Genomic DNA, 16738 nt, shown 5'->3' with positions numbered 1-16738 from the left:
CCACGTAGCTACATACTGTACGTATCAATGCCATCGATTTAAGGCAGAAGCATACATGTAACTCGGCCTTTACACTTGCAACCACACCCTTTTGTGATATCGCAGTGTACTGACAAACCCTAGAGGGCTCCAACCCACACTGTTCCTCAAAAGACCCGAATAACTTCATCTTTGGGTCATTTCCCCTTCAGTCTCTCTGACAGGAGCGGCAAATCAATGGAGCTAAAGTTCTATTACTGGGAAATATCGCCTTTAATCTGTGAACTCTACATAACCCTTGTGTTGCCCTTCGGGTCACTGGGACCCGAAGGGCAACACAAGGGTTAAATAAAAATAGAACAACCCTTTCATTTACAATATCCATTAACGTTTCAATAATAGTTTGTGTAATATCGCTATTTAAGACGTAACCGTCTTTGTCTAAATACATAAATTGAATAATAACAATCATACATTTGTAATTAATTTGTATTAGTACATTACAGTAACATTACAGTAACATAACAGCAACATTAACGCGGCAGACTAAATAGAAGGCAATTTAGTAGACTTATTCAACTGAATTATTTACCTCTTATTATATGTAATAATAATGCGTTTATTTGATAAAGCACCTTTCATGGACAAAGTCAAAAAGTGCTTCACATGATAAAATTGCTAAAATAAGACCAATGGCATTACATTGAGCAAGCAAAAAAGACATTAAATACCAATGTTAATTGAAAATTAAAAAGACCTTCAACACAAAATTACATCCATAAGAAAAAAAAAACAGCAAAACGTTTAAACAAGGGAGTCTTCAGCTGCTTTTTCAAAAAGCATCAACAGAGACCACAGAGCACAAGACAATAGGAAGGGCTTAGGGTTATAATAGGCCAATACACTTTATAGTTTACTATAACTTATATTCACTGTACAAGCTGTTGCATCATGGTAAGGTATCCCACTTTCCACATCATCACGTAGGCTAAAGATAGTCCTACTACACAGCTTGCTGCTCTACTATTGGCTCATTAGCATCGGAAGGCCATGTGTGTCAGCGTCGGCTGAACAATAGATAGAGGGACGTGGAGGGGTAACCGCAACCACAGAGAGAGAGAGAGAGAGCGAGAGAGGAGAGAGGCAGAGAGCGAGAGAGACAGAGAGCGAGTGAGGCAGAGAGCGAGAGAGACAGAGAGCGAGAGAGGAGAGAGGCAGAGAGCGAGTGAGGCAGAGAGCGAGAGAGGCAGAGAGAGATATACGCACACAAGCCTGGCAGACTGGCAGCGTGCTGGTTCAGAGCGGCCGGGGAGGAGATAAGAAGCTGAAAAACCGTCTATGTTCTGACCAGTATGGCGTGTTAAAGTGCGTCGTTTTGATGTGTGTCTCGCCAGAGTCCGGTTCACATTATTTTCATTGATGTTCGGTCACGAGAAGACTCGCCTAACTGAATGAGGAAACCGCTCTGTGCTGCGTTTTCTCGCTTCCTGTAGCTCGGTCCTAGCTGTCACATCCCCCCGACGTATAACTACAGCAGCGGGGGGGAAGAAAAGAAGAAAAAGAGCATCAAAACAGGCATTATGGTTGCCGGCGACCTCGTGCAGGAGCACCTGCGCGCGGATACCGGCGCACCTGACGACATCACGGTCGGCAGGAAGACTCCCGAGCTGGAGGGAGCGGCCGAGAGATGCCCGACATACGAAGCAGCAATAAAGACAGGCGGGGCCGGGGAGACAGACACCGACAGCAGGGCGCTGGAGCAGGAGAAGGAAGTGCCGGCGGATGAGAGAGAGGCGATGCTGCCTAACGGTGGAGGAGGAGAGGCGGAGGAGATGCAAGGGACAAAGCTAGAGACTAAACTGTACCCGCGCCGGTTCGCCGTGCTCTTAGTTTTCAGCCTGTACTCGTTGGTGAACGCCTTCCAGTGGATCCAGTACAGCATCATAGCCAACGTGTTCACGCGGTACTACGGGGTGACGAACGACAAGGTGGACTGGCTCTCCATCGTCTACATGGTCGTCTACATTCCTCTCATCTTCCCGGCTACCTGGCTGCTGGACCGGACGGGTCTGCGGCTCACGGCCCTGCTGGGCGCCGGCCTTAACTGCGTCGGCGCCTGGCTGAAGTGCGCCAGCGTAAGCCCCGGGCTGTTCGGAGTCACCATCGCCGCGCAGGTCGTCTGCTCCGTGGCGCAGGTGTTCATCCTCGGCCTGCCTTCCCGCGTCGCCTCGGTGTGGTTCGGACCCGGCGAGGTTTCCACCGCGTGCGCAGCAGCCGTGCTGGGGAACCAGGTCAGTGTTTGTGTGTGCGCGCGCAACATATTATTGATAGGCTATATTTTACAATGTGTTGGTTAGACATTAAGTGGAATAGATAGTCAATACAATAGAATAAAATAAAATATAATAGAGTCATGGAAGAATTGGAGGGGAAGTGAAGAGAGATGGAGCCAGCAGACAGTGGTGGAAAGTAACTAAGTACATTTACTCAAGTAACCTATACTTTACTACACTTTTGAGGTTATGTAGGCTACTCTACTTGATTATTTCCATGTATATTACTTTATACTTCAACTACGTAGCCTGCATTTATCTTGACAGGTTTAGTTAACTTGGCAGAGTCAGATTACTACATAAAAATAGAAATCAAACAATATGATGGTATTAAGATAGCAATTTATTATTGGAAATTAGCCACACCATACTAGCTGCAACATGAAAGTGGTGTCTAGTGCATCAATTCTAATATAGTATTCTGATTTGGGTTATTCTGCTTGATGAATACTAATACTACATAGTACTTTTTACCTTACAGGACTAACATGACAGTCATTGAAAACAAAAAGGCATACATTAAAATATCGATTTCGGTATTCGAATTTTAAACAATAAAATAGAATGGAACAAAATAAAAATGCTGTATAATTGATTAATACACAAATGTGTTATCACCAACCAATTCATATAAATGTGTAGCCTAATATGACAACACACTGTATAACAGCTTAGTAAACAATATTTCTCTCTGTCTCTGTGTCTTTCTATGTCTCTCGTCCCTAGTTGGGAACCGCCATAGGCTTCCTGTTACCTCCAGTTTTGGTTCCCAACACGCCCGACGATGTCGCACTCACGGGTCACAACATCAGCGTCATGTTCTACGGCACCGCCGCCGTCTCCACCTTCCTCTTCATCCTCGCCGTTATAGGTAAACACACGGACGCGCACGCGCGCACACACACACACACACACACACACACACACACACACACACACACACACACACACTGCCTTGCATACATATTAGGGATTCATATCCATATCAAAAGTGACACTGAAATTATCATAAATAACATAAAGTAAATATAAGATAATAAATTATTAGATTTTTAAAACAAATCCCAGATCAAAAAAATGTAAAGGTCCCATAGCATGAAAATGTCACTTTATGAGGTTTTTTAACATTAATATGCGTTCCCCCAGCCTGCCTATGGTCCCCCAGTGGCTAGAAATGGTGATAGGTGTAAACCGAGCCCTGGGTATCCTGCTCTGCCTTTGAGAAAATGAAAGCTCAGATGGACCAATCAGGAATCTTCTCCTTATGAGGTCATAAGGAGCAAGGTTACCTCCCCTTTCTCTGCTTTGCCCGCACAGAGAATTTGGCCCACCCATGAGAGAGAGAGAGACATCATGGCTTTCAAACGAGCAAAGTGGCAGTTGGTCAAGGCCACACCCCCAACCTCCACCTTGCCCCCCCCCCTCTCTCCTCCTCAATCGCTACAGACAGAAATGACACATCCTAAGGAAAGCTCATTGTGGGACTGGCTCTAGTGGCTGTAATTCTGCACCAAGGCTGAATTTTGGGAAAGAGACTTCAGATACAGTATTAGGGGACCACTAAGGTCTATATAAAAGAGACTTCAGATACAGTATTAGGGGACCACTAAGGTCTATATAAAAGAGACTTCAGATACAGTATTAGGGGACCATTAAGGTCTATATAAAAGAGACTTCAGATACAGTATTAGGGGACCACTAAGGTCTATATAAAAGAGACTTCAGATACAGTGTTAGGGGACCACTAAGGTCTATATAAAAGAGACTTCAGATACAGTAATAGGGGACCACTAAGGTCTATATAAAAGAGACTTCAGATACAGTATTAGGGGACCACTAAGGTCTATATAAAAGAGACTTCAGATACAGTATTAGGGGACCACTAAGGCCTATATAAAAGAGACTTCAGATACAGTATTAGGGGACCACTAAGGTCTATATAAAAGAGACTTCAGATACAGTATTAGGGGACCACTAAGGTCTATATAAAAGAGACTTCAGATACAGTATTAGGGGACCACTAAGGTCTATATAAAAGAGACTTCAGATACAGTATTAGGGGACCATTAAGGTCTATATAAAAGAGACTTCAGATACAGTATTAGGGGACCACTAAGGCCTATATAAAAGAGACTTCAGATACAGTATTAGGGGACCACTAAGGCCTATATAAAAGAGACTTCAGATACAGTATTAGGGGACCACTAAGGTCTATATAAAAGAGACTTCAGATACAGTATTAGGGGACCACTAAGGCCTATATAAAAGAGACTTCAGATACAGTATCAGAGGACCACTAAGGCCTATATAAAAGCATCCAAAGAGCACCATGTCAGAGAAATCTCTTCAAATAAATAAACTAAAGCCTGGTACAGACGGCAGGATAATTAGGCCGATTTTAGCCCGATTCACCCCTCCCGACAATCTTAAGGATGCTCCGATTATCGTAAAATAATCTGATCAGATATTCCTGCCGTGTGTGGTGTGTGACGACTGCTCTCGTCTGCTCGGAAGGACGTTGGGACCGCTCCGATCTCAAATCGGGGATATCCAACATTTTTTTGGCCCGATCTCTCCTCGTGTGTGGTGTCCCCCGGGGACAAACGAGCACGCAGCCTGTGGACTGTGGCATACAATAAAGTCGATGGGCATAACTACATCCACAACTGCAGTCCACCAGAGTACATGGAAACGAATATATGAACGTGTATGTCAACGGTAATTAATCTGTGTAGTACGTAACGACATTTCTATGAGAAAAAACAACAACTCACCTCCATATCGTGATGTAGCTGAGTATAGTCCATGCTCGCGTTGTCTCCACTTCTCTGACCATCGGCTTTTCTTTTGATAACGTTTTTTTTCGGTTAAAAACAAACTACAAACAATCGCCACTGCATCCGCCATGATTGTTTACTCTGAAGTCGCGTTTGATCTCAAGGGTTTTTGTGACATTTCCCGTCTGACCTGGGAATGCTCGGCAGTCAAATCGGTTTGTGTGTGATGTGTTGATTTTGCCGTGTGCTGCGCACCACACACTGTACGACCAAAACTGTTAGACCCATGTGTGGGGTCTCTCAGGATTGGAAAATCGGCAGATAATTTTAAAATCGTCCCGTGTGAACCAGGCTTTAGAAGAAGTAGTGATGTCTGAAGTCAAACAAGTTAAATTAAAAGTAGATTACGCCCTAGGCCGTTTAAAAATTGCACCGCTCTTCTTTTTTTTTCTTCGATCTTCGATCTTAAAGCTGTTGAACTTTTGAACTCCAGCCGGCCACTCTGCAGGCTGAGCTGTGGCGTTCTGTCAGGTTACAGCTTGTTGCTACAGTCATTGTTATGGAAATAACCTTGGCAAATCGTTTTTTTGGGGGGAAAAAATACGTTTTGGAATATTGGATTGTATGAGTTCGGCAATCGACTAGTGTTGACTTCATCAGAAACGAGGAAATCAACAGAGGTATGGATTAACACAACTTTTATGCATTTCTGTCACAGCTACTGCAGTCAAATTTGCTGTGTTCCCTCGGTAGGAATAACTGCACATGGGTAGGCACTTGTAATGACATTTCAAACATGTTTACAGGCTAAAAACACGTTTAAAACTTGCCCTGTTTAAGCCTGTTGGATGCAAAATCTAGCAGGAGGATAACACCGATTGTTTTCGTTTTTCTCGCTACTGACAGCACTCCAAATTTACAAACAACAGAGCTACGGGTTGAAATCGACCGGAATTCTCCTTTAACCGTTGTAGAATGTTAGCAGTTAAAGTTGTATTTGCGCTCAATACAAAAGAGATGCGTGCAGTCATTGAGGAAGTGGTTACAAGTACTCTGGGCGAGGCACATCTGCACTCCCTACAAAGAAATGTCTCTGACTCATAGACGGTTTAGCTTTTATTTATAATTTAGGCCTTGTATGGCATAAAAGCACATTGACAGACAAGCAGAATAACAGGTAGCGGTAGCTTTACATAAATATTTTTTCCTACTACTATGGGCCAACAGTTAACATAGAAACGATTAGAGATACATTTAAATGCCCTCTGTAAGTGGTGCCCTGCTGGTAGGTTTTACAACATGACCTACTTTCACTTAACTACGGTGCAGTAAAATCAATCAGATGTCCGTGATCTGCGTAACGACAGTACAGTGGGACGTCTGCCTTCAACAGAGCGACAGTAATAACCTAATATACCATCATTACTGAGTTTAAACTACATTCACGATTATGTTTGCACTGAATAACGCATTCAATAAACAGAAACATAACTCTTGCAGCGCATATGAACAGATGCGCGCAATATTAGCTCACACATAAAATAGCACCCTTCTTGAATTAGCCTGTTGCTTCGCGTACATTCATAAATCCTGCATAACATCGTCCGTTACCTACAGGACCTCAGCCTTACTTATTGATGCACGCACAGAGTAGTGTCGACAAACTTAGTCCAATGAGGGGAAAGGAAAGGTGTGATAGCGCTCCACTTTTACACGCTTTTTTCTCTCTTACTCGAGACCGCTGTGTCCAACGTTAGAAGGTAGAGCGAGCTACAGCTGACAGGGAGAGAGAGAGAATGTATCACTACAGCCAATCTTGACCGACGCACTTGTCAATTTCCCGTCCAGCGCCCGCGACTAGGATTAGTGTGTTTGACCGGGAGGGGGGGGGGAAGGGGCAGCCATCATCGTCCATCGGCACAACCCTACCGCTCACAGTGAAGTCCTGCACGGGTCAACAGCTGCCGGCTGCTCGCTCTGCCTGCATTCTGCTGCAGTTCAGCGGCTAACGAGCGAGCTAACTGCTAACAGACACCGCTGCGACCAACAAACAATACAAATTCTGTCCTTATATATGTCATTTATAAAAGTGTCAGTGTATTGGCCGTGCAGCGGCTGCTTGTGCTTTGTCTTCAATCGTGTGTTGAACATGATCGAACATCGACCGCTGCCACGTCAGAGCGGCTAAAGCGTCAAACAGCTTCCCCGTACTTTCTGACAAGCGTCCTCGACAGGGCGGCCAGAGCTTCTTTGCAGCTCGAGTCGGCGGCGGTGTGTACGTGTGTAAAAGTTTGGATTTATAGCTCAACGACCCTGAAAAAAGGCACAAGTTCCAGGCTGGATAGAAAACCTCCTGTAAGGGCTACAAAGACACCACCGTGACGGCCGGAGCGTTAGCTTTTAGCTGCAAAAGACGGTACAAAACGCTTGTCTAAACGCGGAATAAAAAGTGAGAATGCAACGCCACTTTTGCGTTTTCACTTCAGATCGTTTCCGTCTAAACATAGCCTTAGGCTGAATCTCATTTCTCTGTCTTACCCCTTCCCCCCCTTATCGCTACCCCTTCGTTTTACCCCTAGCCTTTGTACCTTAAAACCGAGTGGTAAGGGGTAGGGGTGAAAACATACCCCTATGAAATGAGACACCACTTGGTTACATCATCATACATACTACTAAACATAACAGGCAAAAACAGTATATCAAAATATATTACATTACAGAACCATTATCAACTATTAGAACTATAAAAAAGGCACTCAAATGTATAAAACTCAAAAAGACACACAAGACCACAAACAAAAAACTACAGCTATTCTGAAATTCCAGACCCCAGTCTGATGCCAGTAACCTTTCCCTCCATCCCCCATTTCTTTCATTAGTGTCCTGTATCATAACCAACAACAATGTACAGGTGCATGAACAGGAATGAATTACAAATGATTTCAATAAGACAGTACCAATACAATAATGAATGGCTACAACATGAACGCAGAAACTTCTGCTCGTTTTCAGCCCGAAAGCGGATCAGCTGCTGGGTTTCCTCCGGCGTCCCTGTGTGATACAGGACGGTAAATGTAAAGCACGTATCGATGTCTCCAAAGCAAGTAGTGTTATGCACGGATATAAAACAAAATTCGCTGCTAATGGAGTTTAGTTAACACTGTAGACATGCATGGAGTCCATTCAAGGCAGAGAAATGCGGGACTGTTGTGCAAATCAGCAATGTAACGTTAACGTTAGCGTTAGCATAGCAAACTAGCGATTTTTAAAAACGTTTAAATTAAGAACATGGTTGCAAATATATATATATATAGTAAGTAAGTAAGTAAAATTTATTTGTATAGCACATTTCACAGATAAAAATCACAAAGTGCTTCACAACAAATGGGTGGATACACAACAGTTATACATTGCAGTACATAATCAGAAAAGACACTTAGGACACAATAAAACCGGCCTAATCACCCTATGGTCTATTGAAACGCCTCTTTAAAAAGAAGAGTTTTCAACTGAGTTTTAAAATTTGTCACTGAATCCAAGCAGCGTACGGAAGGAGGCAGTGAGTTCCACAGCCTTAGGTGCCACAGCTTGAAACGAACGGTCCCCTCTAGTTTTAAAATGTGTGTCAGGGGGGCAACTAAAAATCTCTGACCTGTTGATCTCAGACTACGTGAGGACGTGACGCAGCTGTATCAGGTCAGAGATATATGGGGCCCCTGACCTTGTAGGGCTCTAAAAGTTAGAACCAAAATCTTGAAGTGTATTCTAAATTTCACTGGTAACCAATGAAGTGAAGCTAAAACCGGAGTGATGTGTGCCCGCTTACTAGTGTGAGTTAAAAGCCTAGCAGCAGAATTCTGGACAGTCTGGAGGCGACAAAGATCTTTCTTATCAAGACAAATAAAAAGACTATTACAATAATCTAAACGGGACGAAATGAATGCATGAATAATCATCTCCAAATCGGCCTTTGACACCAAAGCTCTTATCTTTGAAATGTTCCTTAATTGAAAGAAACAGTTTTTAATAAGTTGCTTCGAGTGTTTCTCTAGAGACATGGAAACATCAAAAACAACACCTAAGCTCCTGAGACTGGGCTGCACAGACGAGCCTAAGGCACCGAGATGCTGTTTTATCTGAGCGATGCTCTGCTCTGGGGCAATGATGAGTGTTTCAGTCTTAGCTGAGTTCAACAGTAAAAAGTTATCATTTAGCCACTGCTTAATCCCACTCAGACAGTTGAGTAGGGATGACAGTTTATATAACTCAGTAGGCTTAAAAGAGCAGTATAGCTGAATGTCATCTGCATACAAGTGATAAGAAACATCCTTGTACTGGCCGATTATATGTCCTAAAGGAAGTATATATAAAAGGAAGAGAATCGGTCCCAGGATAGAACCCTGAGGAACACCACTCGATAGACCTGCAGTATCTGACATGATCTGATTGATAAAGACACCAAAACTTCTACCGGTAAGGTAAGATGAAAACCATTTTAAAGCTGATCCCGATATCCCTAATAGATCCTGAAGTTTATTAATCAAAATATTGTGATCAATAGTGTCAAAGGCAGATGTAAGGTCCAATAAAACTAACACTGTATGCTTTCCACAATCTGCTGACATCAAAATATCACTGAAACTTTAACTAGTGCAGTTTCCGAGAATGTTTTTTCCGGAAACCTGACTGATATTTGTCAAAAATATTATTTATCTCTAAGAAAGTAGTAAGCTGCTCTGCTACCACTTTCTCTAGAATCTTACGCCATAAAGGGAGTTTAGATATAGGCCTATAATTCATTGGTTGCAATGGATCTAAACTTGGTTTTTTAAGAACAGGTTCAACAATAGCATGTTTAAAAATGTCCGGAACCACACCAGTTAAAAGAGAGGTATTGATCATTTCTACAACACAGGGGCCAATACTAATGAAAAACCGCTTAAACAGCATAGTTGGAAGAACATCACTGTGACAACAAGAAGGTTTCAACTTATCTAGCAAAGTTGTAACCTCATGTAATGTCACTAGTTCAAAGGAGAAACATGGATGAGAAAGCGCCAAGTACAAGCTTTGAAACAAGCAGGAGGAGGTAAAATACTAGATCTGATATCTTTAATCTTCTCAACAAAGAAGTCAAGGAATACATTACTGTTTGACAAAGAGAACACCGCTATTGGAGGGACAGATGGTGAAACAATTGAATTAATGGTGTCAAACAAGAATTTGGGGTTTTTCTTATGAGAGGATATTAGCTGAGAGAAGTATTTAGTTCTAGCACTTTTCAGAAGTTCATTTAGGGAGGTAGTTAATTCCCTAAGATAAAGCCTGTGAACTTCGAGTTTAGTTGTTTTCCATAAGCGCTCTATCTTCCGACGTTTACTTCTACAGCTCTGAATGGATGTATTTATCCAGGGGCAGGGCTTTTTAAGAGAGACCATGTTTGATTTCATAGGAGCCACTTCATCCAAAATTGCTAAACATTGGCTGTTAAAAGACTCAGCATACACATTTGCATCACTGCAACCCCTTAGCCTGCATCGCTCAAACAACATAGAAAACTTCCCAGCAACATCCTGGTTAATAACTCTCCTTTGAGCCTTCATTCTCAGAAGCGGGGGTCCCGAGGTAAGTTCAGGTTAAAGAAACACACACTATGATCACTCACATGTACATCCTCCACAGATATATATATATATATATATATATATATATATATATATATATATATATATATATATATATATATATATATATATATATATATGTACAGGACTGTGTAGAGCACAAAACAAGCCTTTCGTAATTTTTAAATCAAAGTGACTTTGCTTAAAACTAAGGGGTATATACCCCTTCCCCTTAGCCCTACCCCTTGATCAAAATGAGAATTTAAATAAATTTTTAACCGATTCACGATGCATTGTTACATCCCTAGCCACCATCTGTTTAAGTTGCTGGGGATTTGTCGTACAGTTACCACAAAGTCATGTGAGTTGACTAGAGGAATTGTGTGTGTGTGTGTGTGTGTGTGTTCTTGCCCTTCTCAGGACCAGATCACCTCACAAGGATGGAAATATTCCAGAAATCTTCCACAGTGAACATTTTGCTGCTCCTTAAATCCGTAAATGACCAGTTAAGGATTAGCACTTTGAGTTAAGGATTAAGATAAGAGTAGGATTAACCTAGGTTTAGGTTAAGGAAAGACCTGTGGTGAAGGGTTACACTTTAATGTCTGTGTTTTGGTGAGAAAAAGGGCGGAGTTTGTGTCGGTGGAAAGGGTGAAATCACACCCTCGCTTTGAACTGACAAACATGCAAACAAATGATGTTGACACTGTAGCTGTGGTTTCAACCAGCCATTCAAACAGAAAAAGTAGAGTCACTGTAACCCTCACTGCTGTATTACACAGTGATTATGTAAGTTTCACTATACTAAAAGTAGACATGACGTTTATTGGATTATCCATTTCAAGCACATTTTTTTTGTCCTTTGATTTTCATACTGATGGGTCACATAAAGATATAACCATGATTTGTAAAATACCATGACATGCTGCTTTTTGGATGCTTTTATATAGACCTTAGTGGTCCCCTAATACTGTATCTGAAGTCTCTTTTATATAGACCTTAGTGGTCCTCTAATACTGTATCTGAAGTCTCTTTTATATAGACCTTAGTAGTCCCCTAATACTGTATCTGAAGTCTCTTTTATATAGACCTTAGTGGTCCCCTAATACTGTATCTGAAGTCTCTTTTATATAGACCTTAGTGGTCCCCTAATACTGTATCTGAAGTCTCTTTTATATAGACCTTAGTGGTCCCCTAATACTGTATCTGAAGTCTCTTTTATATAGACCTTAGTGGTCCCCTAATACTGTATCTGAAGTCTCTTTTATATAGACCTTAGTGGTCCCCTAATACTGTATCTGAAGTCTCTTTTATATAGACCTTAGTGGTCCCCTAATACTGTATCTGAAGTCTCTTTTATATAGACCTTAGTAGTCCCCTAATACTGTATCTGAAGTCTCTTTCCCGAAATTCAGCCTTGGTGCAGAATTACAGCCACAGCCCAGTCCCACAATCTGAGCTTTCATTTTCTCAAAGGCAGAGCAGGATACCCAGGGCTCGGTTTACACCTATCACCATTTCTAGTTACTGGGGGACCATAGGCAGGCTGGGGGAATTTTCATGCCATGGGACCTTTAATGGAATACATAGGTATTCAGTGATAATGTATTAAATTATTGAAAGTACCTCGCTTCCCGGAAAAACGGCCACATAAGTCGTTTGTTCAAGCAGCAATTATGTTTATAGTGACAGCGCCCTCTGGTGGACGACAAAGTAAAATATTTCAACCCGTTCTCACTCCCGACTCAACAAATTCTGACGCTTTGCCAGTGGCTCTCAGCATCAGATACGACGCATAAAGCACCCTTTAGCGTCTGTATGGAACGCACCGGGCAGAGCAGCAGCTCGACCGCTGTAAGATGACGTGGTATTGAGAGCGACAGCGGTAGCGAGTAGTATGAAAGACCCAAATGCCGCGTAGGGAGGCTGGGTTGGATGGGTTAAACATCACAGGACCTTCACCCAGGAGACCGGGGTTCCTGTCCCGTTCTTGTCCCGTCTGTCACTGAAACGTACATTTTATAACCCCACCCTGGATCTTTCCCCAAACCTAACAGTCCCGTTCTTGTGCCGCATGTCAGTTAAACGTAGGTCCCGACCCAAAGCGTTAAAAAGTGACGCCAAGTGCCTTGACCGAGCGTGTCTAAATATGACGCTAGAGGAGACTTTTAGCGTCAGTAACAAACGGCAAAGGCATGTGGCCAAGCGTCCATATTTGACGCGATGGGAGCGAGAACAGGTTGAAGATCTTGGCAAATTTCGGCATAAGGAGTTAGGTTGGTGTGGGGGGATGTGTCAAACAAACACAGGACTTTTTGGACTCTAGGAGACGGGGGTTCGAATCCTGTTTGAAACTTTACGGAACAAACCGAGCTACGTCACGTTCTGTGGACACAAACCCAAACCACAATCTTTTTCTAAACTTAACTAATTAGCGTCGGTGCCTAAACATAATCAAGATTGTATTTCCTGCCACCGCTAGGGGCGCTAATTTATGACACGCTCCTTGTCGGTCGTATTAGAGGGTAGAATAAACAACCTATAGTATCGTATAGTTTGGAGGACTTGTTGTCCAAATCGGGTAAGGCTGCACGATATGAGGAAAATATGGTATAAGCGGTAACATTGTTGAATATCGCGATAACGATGTTACTTGCGATAAATTAACAGATATGTTGAAATGTACTCAGTTCTGCCTTTCTGTTGCTTTCAGTATTCTTCTAAAATACAACAAATTGCTTCTTCAATTTATAACTAATAAAAGGAAATCATTTCTAACATTCTTTAATTGAACAAATGTTGTGTGTGTGTTCTGCAGTGATAAAGGACCGCCCTCTCCTCCCTCCCAGTCACTCGCAGGCTGTCCTCCCAAGCTCCCTTTCTGAAGATTACTCCTACAAACAGTCCATCTTCAACCTGATGAAGAACAAGGCCTTCGTCCTCCTGCTCGTCAGCTACGGTAAGTGTGAAAAAAAAATATTGCTTGTTTATAAAGCCTGACAAAGGTCTGCTCTAAGCCCCGAAAGTCCTCAAATCCTAGAAACGCCTTCGTACACCCGCGGGCTCCCCGCGGGTCCTTAAAAAGTCTGAAACGTCTTAAATAAAATTTTTGATTTTTAAGGTCTGAAAATGTCTTGAAATCTGGAATTTAGTCCGACTTGTCGTCGTATTTTTTTTTTTTTAAACCGCAATTTGACCAGCGCACCATCTGGGGGCATCACTTCGATCTATGTGGGTGCAGCCTGCATCATTCCATAGGTGACTGACGAGTAGGTGATTGATGAGTAGATTGATGAGAAGGTGATTGATGAGTAGATTGATGAGAAGGTGACTGATGAGTAGGTGACTGATGAGTAGGTGATTGATGAGTAGATTGATGAGAAGGTGACTGATGAGTAGGTGACTGATGAGTAGATTGATGAGAAGGTGATTGATGAGTAGATTGATGAGTAGGTGATTGATGAGTAGATTGATGAGAAGGTGATTGATGAGTAGATTGATGAGTAGGTGATTGATGAGTAGGTGATTGATGAGTAGGTGATTGATGAGTAGATTGATGAGAAGGTGATTGATGAGTAGATTGATGAGAAGGTGATTGATGAGTAGATTGATGAGTAGGTGATTGATGAGTAGATTGATGAGAAGGTGATTGATGAGTAGATTGATGAGTAGGTGATTGATGAGTAGATTGATGAGTAGGTGATTGATGAGTAGGTGATTGATGAGTAGGTGATTGATGAGTAGATTGATGAGAAGGTGATTGATGAGTAGATTGATGAGAAGGTGATTGATGAGTAGATTGATGAGTAGGTGATTGATGAGTAGATTGATGAGAAGGTGATTGATGAGTAGATTGATGAGAAGGTGATTGATGAGTAGATTGATGAGAAGGTGATTGATGAGTAGATTGATGAGTAGGTGATTGATGAGTAGGTGACTGATGAGTAGGTGATTGATGAGTAGATTGATGAGAAGGTGATTGATGAGTAGATTGATGAGAAGGTGATTGATGAGTAGATTGATGAGAAGGTGATTGATGAGTAGGTGACTGATGAGTAGGTGATTGATGAGTAGATTGATGAGGTGATTGATGATTGATGAGTAGGTGACTGATGAGTAGATTGATGAGTAGGTGATTGATGAGTAGGTGACTGATGAGTAGATTGATGAGTAGGTGATTGATGAGTAGATTGATGAGTAGGTGATTGATGAGTAGATTGATGAGAAGGTGATTGATGAGTAGGTGACTGATGAGTAGGTGATTGATGAGTAGATTGATGAGAAGGTGATTGATGAGTAGGTGACTGATGAGTAGGTGATTGATGAGTAGATTGATGAGGTGATTGATGATTGATGAGTAGGTGACTGATGAGTAGGTGACTGATGAGTAGGCGATTGATGAGTAGATTGATGAGTAGATTGATGAGTAGGCGATTGATGAGTAGATTGATGAGTAGATTGATGAGTAGGTGATTGATGAGTAGATTGATGAGAAGGTGATTGATGATTGATGAGTAGGTGACTGATGAGTAGGTGACTGATGAGTAGGCGATTGATGAGTAGATTGATGAGTAGGTGATTGACGAGTATGTGATTGATCAGTAGGTGATTGACGAGTAGGTGATTGATGAGTAGATTGATCAGTAGGTGATTGACGAGTATGTGATTGATCAGTAGGTGATTGATAAATGCGTTGCATTTTCTTGGGGGAGAACCCCCAGAACCCCCGTCCAGGCTATTTGGCAGCCCCATTTACCCATAATTTAAAGGATGATGAATACTTTAACTTTTGTTTATTTGTGGGCTTTTGTGATGTCATGGGGCTGTCCTCCATGTCTTTTTCAAACTGATATGAGGGCCAAGAATTTACAAATGACCTGAAGTACCTGAAGGTACCTTAAAGGCACACCATTGTGTGTCGTGTCGCGCTGAACATTCCTGTTTTTTATGTCGTGGTAAAGTCTTAATTTTTCCTTTTAGAGGACTTAAAAAAGATCTTAAAAGTCATTTTACATTTGCTGTTAAAAAATGTGCAGATACCCTGTACCAATCCTAAATCACTGTGTTTATTTTACCAAATGACAATTGTTGTATGCAGGGTTGTTTTGATCTGATAAACACTGAAGGAGGTTTGTTAACTGGTCCCTGGCCTTCTGTCATTTTGCAAAAGTGTAAGCAAAGCCAGTTGAGTATCCCTGTTTTACAGCATTTTCTGGACTCTCACATCCATTTTTGTTGCTGTATTTTGTATTCTTGGGAGCCATTGCTCATTTATAGTCTCGATTTTTAACTAAATCCCTAAACAGTCGGACCCTAAAAGCCTCTTAAAAACACTAAAATCCACCAGCACTGAGAACTGGAGGTGTCTGTGTGATAAGTTTAAAGACCACCAGGCCCCGTTTAAACCCGCTGAGGAACGTTTGCTGAAATGTGAGCTCCAGAAACGGAGCGTTTCCCCCGCGGAGAGACATCATTAGGGCCACTCTGAGGCTGACAGCGTTTTTCTGCCCTCTCACGTTTCTCGCGTGACCATCTCACGGCACCCGTTGTTTGGCGTGACTCCCCGATGTGTGACAGGCAGCACAACACGCACACTTCACAACTCAACCAGGTTTTTTTTTCCTGCATAGAGGAATTTTGCTCTCAAACGTGTTTAAGGGCATTGTAACCAAACAACGCAAAGCAGAACAGAGACTTGAATATGAGAGCTAATCTCAGTTTGATATCTAGATTCAGGCTGTACCAGACTCTCCCGGGTAGGATTTGTTTAACCAGTTTTGTTAATTGGGGTTTTATTTACTCAAGCATAATATACATTTTAGTTTATCAAATTGCTAAGAAATAGCAGGCAAATGCATAGATTTCTGTCAAATAAAGAAACACAGACTTTTTGCCTTTACTGTACGTGGACCAATCACCCTTACTGCCGTGCGTAGTCTCCCCCCACCCCCCCAGGAAAAACCCTGTCAACTTGTATAAATGATCTGTCACACAGTCGAGCTGACTTTTCCTCTGCATTTGGCAG

At 42.2% G+C, this 16738-nt stretch overlaps 1 protein-coding gene across 1 annotated transcript in view; it reads left to right on the top strand.

Moving 5' to 3' along the window:
• Positions 1-1182: 1182 nt before the first annotated feature.
• Positions 1183-16738, top strand: part of flvcr1 (FLVCR heme transporter 1) — a 26835-nt gene continuing 11279 nt past the window's right edge. Inside the window, exons 1-3 of the mRNA XM_039782078.1 lie at positions 1183-2270; positions 3039-3183; positions 13532-13672. Of these exons, the coding sequence (XP_039638012.1) occupies positions 1560-2270; positions 3039-3183; positions 13532-13672 (997 nt within the window). The 5' untranslated portion in view covers positions 1183-1559. The remainder of the gene's footprint in view (positions 2271-3038; positions 3184-13531; positions 13673-16738) is intronic.

The sequence above is a fragment of the Perca fluviatilis genome, chromosome 18 (genome assembly GCF_010015445.1).
Source record: "Perca fluviatilis chromosome 18, GENO_Pfluv_1.0, whole genome shotgun sequence".
NCBI lineage: Eukaryota > Metazoa > Chordata > Actinopteri > Perciformes > Percidae > Perca > Perca fluviatilis.
The sequence above is the reverse complement of the archived record's forward strand: the minus strand, read 5'-3'. Positions and strand labels throughout refer to the sequence as shown.